At 51.7% G+C, this 8,496-nt stretch overlaps 1 protein-coding gene across 1 annotated transcript; it reads right to left on the bottom strand.

Annotated features, from left to right (window-relative positions):
- Window positions 1-325: 325 nt before the first annotated feature.
- FN3KRP (fructosamine 3 kinase related protein) lies at window positions 326-8,218 on the bottom strand. The gene is made up of 6 exons (XM_059998572.1): window positions 8,059-8,218; window positions 3,994-4,145; window positions 3,534-3,625; window positions 2,488-2,570; window positions 1,699-1,821; window positions 326-1,470 (listed from the first exon to the last, which is right to left on the bottom strand). Exons 1-6 carry the CDS (start codon window positions 8,197-8,199, stop codon window positions 1,132-1,134), a joined length of 930 nt encoding a protein of 309 aa, XP_059854555.1. The 5' UTR covers window positions 8,200-8,218; the 3' UTR covers window positions 326-1,131.
- Between the last annotated feature and the right edge of the window lie 278 nt (window positions 8,219-8,496).

Raw genomic sequence — 8,496 nt, 5'->3', positions numbered from 1 at the left:
AGAGCTAGTAGGGGCCACCAACTGGCTTCTTCCCTGAAATGCAATTTGATAGTTATCTTCAACCTCCCTTTACTGTTAACCAAATCTCACAGGGTGAGAAGAACAGCAGTTAAACTGGACCTGAGGTCTTGTGTAGCAACAAGTCCTCAGGCCACACCTGCATCTGTCCTTATCTGGAAGCTCTGAGCTATTCTCTTACTGATCAAAGCCAAGAAAAAGTGTTAAGAAACAACAGTTGTACCTATTTACTTTCAGAATATATTACAAAGGCTTCCTGGCAAACAGCTCCGATAAATATTGAATTATGATTTAAACAAGGGAAATAAACACTCTCAGGCATCACTGAAACCACTGAAAGTTTATTCAAATCTTTACATAAAGGGACTTGTTAGCATCAATGCCATTCGTGAACATTTCTCACCACTGCAAGACTGAAGGAGGGAAACCACTGGTTTAGTGCTGGTTTCTACGACGCAAATGAACGACAACTCACAAGCTTTAGAAATCGGCAGTTGACGGGCTGCCAACAGCAGTTCCCTGGCTCCTAAATCGACCAGGGACACTGAGGCGAGCAGTTTGGTCACTCCCAGAATGCGTCCAGACCTGCTCCGCCTGCGGCAGGTCCAGGGGCGGCACAGAAAGGAAGGAGAATGTGCTGGGTTTAGGACTGATCATCAGGAGGCGCTCCTAGACGACGCCTTCACGTCTAGACCCAAGTCTGACCCACCAAGAAGCATTACCCCGGACAGTAGGCCTCCCCTCTCCTCTCCTGGAGAGGAGACAGGGAGCCGGTGGGAAGGTGCCCTCGGTGGCAGCACCTGGCACTCTGGCTACCTCCCTTCTTTACCTTCGGGGCAGCTGCGGGTTGGACGCAGCCCGCCCTCCATTGGTCCCTTGGTTCACATCCAATTTCTAGTGCAGTTTTATCCAGCTATGAAGTCTCACTTTAGGGTGATAAAACCTTTTTTCTGAGATGTCACGTACTTTACAAGGCTTGGAAAGTTGGTTTGAAGCTACTCCAGGGTGTGAAGAAATGGGAAGAATCCCTGAAGAGGCTGAGGAGGAACCAGAGGCTGGCCACAGGCGTCAGGTTAGGATCTGGTAACCCGAACTCAGGCCTCCCTCCCTCTCTCATTTGATGAGATTCCTCATGATGCTGAGGGAGGACCCTCTGTACCCTGATCCAAAGTGATTCCAGTGGTTCAAGTAGTGGAAGAGCTGATACAGCTTAAGGCGCTTCTCGAAGTCTGGGGCCTTGGGGACTTTGCTGTGGTAGGCGGAGTAAAAGGAGCCACTGAAGCCCCCAAACATGCCGGCTATCGCCAGCTCATACTCCGAGTGGCCATAGAAGGAAGCTGGGTCAAAAATGATGGGCCCAGAGGAATCCTCCGCCACGTTTCCTCCCCAGAGGTCTCCGTGGAGCAGGGCTGGGACGATGTCCAGATCATGGAACAGGTCAGGGATCTTTAACTGCAGGGGAAATGAAGCCTTAGCAAAGTGACTGATGCACACAGGAGGGACACAGAGGCTTTTCTGAGTGTGGCTCCCAGTGCCCAAGCAGGGCCTGATCTGTGCACAGGTGCACAGACATGCCCACCTCCCATCCAGGCCCAGGCCCAGGTGGCTGCACCAGCTGCAGCGCCTTCCCATTAGGCCTGCAGGGCATGATGGGCACAGGCTGGGAGGGGCGACACTCACCTGCAGAGCAGCCCAGAGCTCACGGGCCTCCCTGTCCCCAGACCCCTGTTCCAGCAGGTCCATCTGAGGCTGAATGCGCTGCCGGGCATAGAATGTGACCCAGTCCCTCTGCCAGTCGTTCACCTGTGTGGTTGACAGCAGAGCTCAGAGGAAAGCACCAGAGCAAAGGCGGAGCAGGCTGGTCCCCAGAGGCGCCACTGCAGGGACCAGTGTAAAGGGGTGGAGCTGACCAGGCAGCCTGGGGGTCTGGAGGACGTGCTGGGACCGGCAGGTTCCCGGACAACCTCCCACAGCCTCCCACACATCTCAAGATCTGAACAGTGTGGACTGTGCCCCGTGGGATACTCAGTGCTCCCCTCCCAAGCAGCTACCTGCCTATCCTCGGAGGGCAAGGCCGCCATCTTACCCACTCAGCCTGAGTATGGCTCCCCAGGCTGAAATCCCCAGGGCAGCCAACCACAAAATCATAAAACTCAAAGTTACAATCCCTTTTCATTAAGCTACCTTAGAGAGTTTCCTACTTAAAATAAAACGCGGTTTAACTTCCTAATTTTCACCCACCTTGAAATCCAGCATCCTAACTTGCTGGTCCTTCTCTGCTCCTCTGAGCTTACCTAGCATGTGAGGTGGATACTCCTTATATACATTGCTTAAAATTAGCAAAGAAAAAAAAGGAGCAAAGACCTTTTACCAAATTTCACCAAAAAACAGAGAGGGTGTGCTTTCCGCAGCTGTTTCTGAACGGCTGCCCTGACTGGGAAATGCAGGCAAAATGGTGGTGTCACTCACCTGGGGGAGGTACCCGCAGCACGTCACCACGTCAAAGCCAAACTGGTCCACAAAGGGCCGCTCCACTTGCCCACCTCCTTTCCCTTGCAAGCAAAATGAAACGAGAGAGATGAGAGTCCCCTCGCTCCCTCGGGGCCAGCTCTGGGAGCTCAGAGAAGCTCTGAGGCCTCAGCGTGCCTTTCTCCACCTCGTGTCCTCATCCAAACAAGGGCCCTGGGCTCCGGGACTCAGGAACAGAGCCTGTCTCATCAGAGTCAACAATCCAGAATACCCACTCCTTCCCAGGATAGGCACCAGAGGATGCTCAGAGGAGTGACTACACTGTCTCCAAAAAAGGAGGGAAAATCCACCCCATAACCCATCAGGAAAGGACAGCTTTCAGTGGCCAGTTTAGCATTTGCCACTTATGAAAGATAAACTGCTGTACTTGTAAATGATCTCATCCTCTGCAGCTCCCTAAACTCAAAGCAAATCCAGAAGAACTGAACTACATGTAAGTGGAAGGGATGAGGCCGTCTGTCTGTCTAACACAGTAGGTTCTTGGTCGTCTGTTCCTGGTGTATCTGCTACTCTGCCTAGCAGAGTAACCATATGGGCTACACATGGATTATCAAACGTCAAAGGATGAAAATCCTGGAAGACACCCTCAGTGCTACCACCACAGTAAGCCCTAAAAAGGTCAGACGTGAGGGCTATCGTCCTGAGTCTCACATGTGATTGTTCCTAGAAGAAAAGGCACGGTATGGTAAGCCAGAGAAACTTTGACAGGCTTTCTTCTGGGGAGTGAGAGGTCAAAGGAACCGTAATATGATAGGATTTTGAGTTCAGGGAATATTTCCTGTCTTTCAAATGCATTTTCGAGACAATACACTAATTGTATTCACTGTGTTCACTGCATCCCAAACATGCAGCCTTGGGGTTTACATTCCTTTCCTGTGGCAGCAACACAGGTCTGACTGTACACAGTGGCAGCACAACTCCACCCACACACCCATACTGGCCAGATGTCTTCCTCTGGGGTGGGTCCCTCGGGCCCACAGCCATACCCACTGTGCCAGCCTCCTTCTGGAGAGTCTCTCCAAGCCTCTTGTTATCTAGGTGTAGATCTGCCAGCTGGGTTCCAAGCTTTGCAGCATGACTGTAAAAACAAAAGACAGCCACTAAACTCATGGTACAAATGGGGACCCACCTCCATTTGAAAGGTCTCAGGCCACACAAAGTAGGTGAGACAGTAAGGGTACGAGTCTGTTCTGGTGAAGCAAGTGGAAGATGGAGGGCCTCATCTGAGTCTGCAGCCAAGTCATTTGTCAGCATCTCACCCTGAAATTCCTCTCCTGTTTGCTTTTGGCCCACAGAGTACATGCTGCTCATTCTGCAGAACCCAGGATGTAGAACCCGGGTCACGGGTTCCTTCTATCACATCCCGCAAAATTATACCCCCAAATGCAAGCTTCCCACTCAGAGAAAGAACAAAGGCACCCAGAGGTGAAGGTGAAGCAAACGAACCTGCTCAGATACCGCATGTCCAAATGCTCCATCACCAGCATGCTGCCACCTCCAGGGGCATCGAGGACCTTGATGGGTTTGGGCACCTTCACTGTGCCTGTCTTTAGGATGGCAGTTAAACTTGCCATCTCACCTTCAAACATCCTTTTGGCCTGTCAGAGAAACAACCGGGGAGGGAAGAAGGAGGAAGAGCAAGGCTCTGTGTAGACATGTTTTCTCCAGCACCACAACCAAGGCTGACTGCAGACTCAATACAACAGACAGCTTTTCCACTTTTCAGTAGGGCAGATTACATGTTCTGAAGCTGCACAGGAATTAGAGGGATTGTACTTTCTAGTCTTGTATATGTTTATGCTGTCATTGATCCCAGTCTCTCCAAAGAGAGGAACGTATGCCTGGTGCAGAGCTGGACTGTGTAACCAGCACCTCAACTACAGTCCTGTCCCGGGGGCCTTCAGGCACAGGCGGCCCCCATCTCCGTGTGCCAGGAAGCTGGCATCACTTCTCACCCGAATGGACCACCAAGTCCTATAGCATCTCCTACCCGGCACTGGAAACCACCTCATCTCCACCACCTTTCCCATTTCCAGTCCAAAAGTCCTTGTTCCTGCTTTTGGAAGGCAAATCCCAACCTGGAACATACCCCCAGCTGTCACCCCACTTCCCTCATGACAGCCCCACAGGGCCTGGCCCTGCCCACATCCCCCCCTCATCTGGGCCCCGACCCGGGCTCCACCTCCACACTGACAGGCGGGCACACACACTCCTTGCGCTCCTGGATTACAGCCTTCTCTAAGTTCCCCAGAGATCCCTGGCCTCCTCCAGCCTGGAGACTTCCACACGCCATGTCACCTCTGCTTGGAACACCCCTCCCCCTTCTTTTGCCAAGTCAGCCCCTTCCCCGTCATGCTTCAGATTTCAACTTAATACCAGTTTTGATTTCTCAGAGAAATCTTCCCTAACTTACCAGGCTAAGTAATTCCTCCCCTTTAAAGTATCTTTTTTTTTAAAGTAAAATTTCTACAGACGTATATGAAGAAAACTGCACAGCTCAGAAGCATCCACTTCTAATTCTCCCAAAGTCAGCACATCCACGTGACGGCCACCCGGCATTCCTCTCCTCCCAGCCACTGCCACCCCACCCGCACATTTGTCTGTCTGCTTTGTCATCTCCACAGAGGCAGATGGCCAGGCCTCTTCATTCCACACTGCATTTGTTACGCTGGTGCATCAACAGTCAGAGTTTATTCTCTCTGCTGTGTAGAGCTTGCTGTGCAAATGTTCTAAAACGTGTTTGTCCAGTCTACTGATGAAGGACACTGCTTCCAGTTTGGGGTCACTACGAACAGTGTTGCCATGGACATTCTTCTACTTCTACTTCTCATAGTTACTAACTCTGTGACCTTGGTTTCCTCATCTGTAAAATGGGGTTAATAACAGTACCAATTTCATAGGCTTGCTGCCGTAATTAACTGAGTTAGCAGCTAACAGTTACACAGGCCATTCTAAACACTTTACAAACATTATTATTATACTACTTTGGAGAGCTAAAGTTCCTGAGGAGGAAAACAAGAACTGTGTCTTAAGGAGAATTTTCAGAGCATTCTCTGAAGACGAAGGAACACTGCTGGGCCCTGGCTATACTTTGTACTACAGCACTGGTTGTGCAGCGTAAAGGAAAGGATAAATTTCTTTTTTTTTTTTTTTTTTTTTTGCGGTACACGTGCCTCTCACTGTTGTGGCCTCTCCCATTGCGGAGCACAGGCTCCTGACGCGCAGGCTCAGCGGCCATGGCTCACGGGCCCAGCCGCTCCGCGGCACGTGGGATCTTCCCGGACCGGGGCATCAACCCATGTCCCCTGCATCAGCAGGCGGACTCTCAACCACTGCACCACCAGCGAAGCCCCGGAAAGGATAAATTTTTTTTTTTTTTTGGTCACGCCACACTGCATGTGGAACTTCCCTACCCAGAGATTGAACCCATGCCCCCTGCATTGGAAGTGCGGAGTCTTAAATAATGGACCACCAGGGAGGTCCAAATTTTTTTAACTAAAAAAAAAAATGTAGGGAGAGGTGAAGAAGGATCTATGAACACAGCTAGAGGCAAGGCTCCCTCACAGAAATGTCCACTACCATGTGGTCCTAAGTGTCTAACCCTAAGAACACTGCTCCTCCAGAATGGGACAAGGGCAAAGTAAGCATTAGCTGGGGTGCAGGGCTACAAAAGATCCAGAACTTAAGGGAGGAGCATGAGAGAAAGCCAACTACTCAAGCATGCAAAGGACAGATAAGCATAATCAAGAGAAAAAACTTAGACCAGGTCATTCCAGCAGAGAGTGAGAAGGAAAACAAAAAAGCAGCTATGTAGTCTTCTCTTAGAAGTCTGGAAGAAGACATTTTCACCTCCTAAAGGGCAAAGCATAAAGACAGTCCTTTTTTCCAATCAATCAGCAAATGTTTCCGCTATGGGCAGTACATCTGCATAACTCACACAGTATATTCCGAAGCAAACTAGAAAGAGACATGTTTGAAACTATCTACCAAAGGATTAGAAGGAACTTATGTGAAGATTAGCAAAAAGAAAATGGACTCTGATGACAATAAAAAGCAAGAACCAGAAGAAATAGCAGTAGCAGAACAATGTTTAAAAAGCACTACTGAGAGATTCCATTTTAATCATCAGAAAGTATTTGCTTCCCTGTAATCTACACCAAGTTCTGAATTATTACAAACACTAATGAAAGTGGAAATACAGCTGTGAAAAGGATGGAGCCACATAAGAGAAAAAGAACCCAGAGAAGGCCTGTGGTGGAAAGTAAGGAAGGACACCTCCACTACATTAGTACTGACTGGGGGAAACCAATGTAAAAGAGCAACTTCAAGAACCATTAGTTGTCAAATTCCTATAAAAGGGATGTACAGGATGACACGCAGCCAACCTCTGTAGAACAGAGTCGAAGGCTGGTCTTGAGAGAACAGCATCGTTTCAGAAAGAGATCATCCCACACCACTGAAGATGGGATTCTGCAATATGATTTCCAAAGAGAGGATAAAAGTGCTGAGGGTGTGTAACACGTAGGACTTAGTACTGGGGTCAGCACCTTCAGCCCTATCTGAAACAAGGCATTGTCCAGTCCTGCTCCGTGCCTACTGGAGCCATCCAGGGCCTCCCAGCTAACACTACAAGCATGACCCACCCAAAGTGCACAAAGAAGTGACATCAACGCCCCGGGGTAAGTCAACTTCAGCAGGGAGGCTCACCTATTTTAGACAGGAACCCTTGAGAAAACGTTCAGATACAAACAGAATGGAGAGACAGCCGAAAGGGGCTGAACTTTTGTGTTCCCCGAAAATTCAGAGGTTGAAACCTAACCCCCAAGGCGACGGTGTTAGGAGGCGGGGCCTTGGGAAGTGACCAAGCCAAAGGAGTGGAACCCTCATGAGGGGATGAGAGCCCCTATAAGAGACCCCAGAGAGCTCTCCTCCCCCTTCTGCCACATAAGGACACAGTCAGAAGTGGCCTCCACACCAGTGAAGGAAGCCTCACCACCATCTTGGACGTCCGGCCTCCAGACCCAAAAATATACATGTTCGTGTTTAAAGCCGCCCAGTGTTTACAGCCGCCCAGCAGACGAAGGCTACATTACTTTCAGTATTCAGAAAGGGTTTTGATCTCTGCAAGTTCAAATAAACCCCAGGACAAGGGACTTCTACTACCTGTCCTTGTTCAAAACTCGCCAAACAATGAATTTTCTCAAGGCAGCGGCCACCTGGGCCGCGTGAAAGCCACCCACAGCATCCACGCGGCGGTGGGGCACACGCCGGACGGGCCTGGACCCGCGCCGACCTCCCTGAGGTTCGAGAGGCCGCAGGGCTGAACCGCGGACCCCCCAAAACGCCAGGCAAGCCTGACAAAAAGAAGGGTCACCGAGCGCCTCCGCGGCCCTTAGACCCGGGCTCGGACGGCCCCGCCCGCGGACCCGGACCGGCTCCCGACGCCGAACCCGGACACGGACCCGGGACCACAGTCCCCCGCCCACTTCCCCCGCCCGCGGCAGCCCTGACCTCCGCCTTGGGGTTCACTTTCACAAACACTCGTCCTCTGTCCGTGTCGTAGCTCCGGCCCTGGCTAATGCACCCACCCCCCGAGTGACCCGTGGCCTTGACGGAGCCGCAGCCCAACTCCCGTTTCAGCAGCTCCTCCATGTCGCCCGCGCCCGGGCCGCGTACCCGCCTCAGACTGCACGCAGACGCCGCGACGCCGTGAGGACGCGTGGGGATTGGGTGAGGGGCGGGAGGGCGGGACCTGGCCGTGGGAGCGCGGGAGGGATTGGGGGAGGGAAAAGAAGGGGCGGGACCTGGCCGCGGGAGCGCGCGGGGATGGGGGAGGGGAGGGTCGACGGGAGGTGGGGGCGGGGCCGCCTTGTACTCCCAACCACCCCGAGACCCAGGTGGTTCTCCTCGCTACGGGATCGCCCTGGCCTTTCCCCGGACCTTACCTGT

This window comes from Delphinus delphis, chromosome 19 (assembly GCF_949987515.2).
Source record: "Delphinus delphis chromosome 19, mDelDel1.2, whole genome shotgun sequence".
Lineage (NCBI taxonomy): Eukaryota > Metazoa > Chordata > Mammalia > Artiodactyla > Delphinidae > Delphinus > Delphinus delphis.
This window is presented reverse-complemented; position numbering and strand designations above follow the sequence as displayed.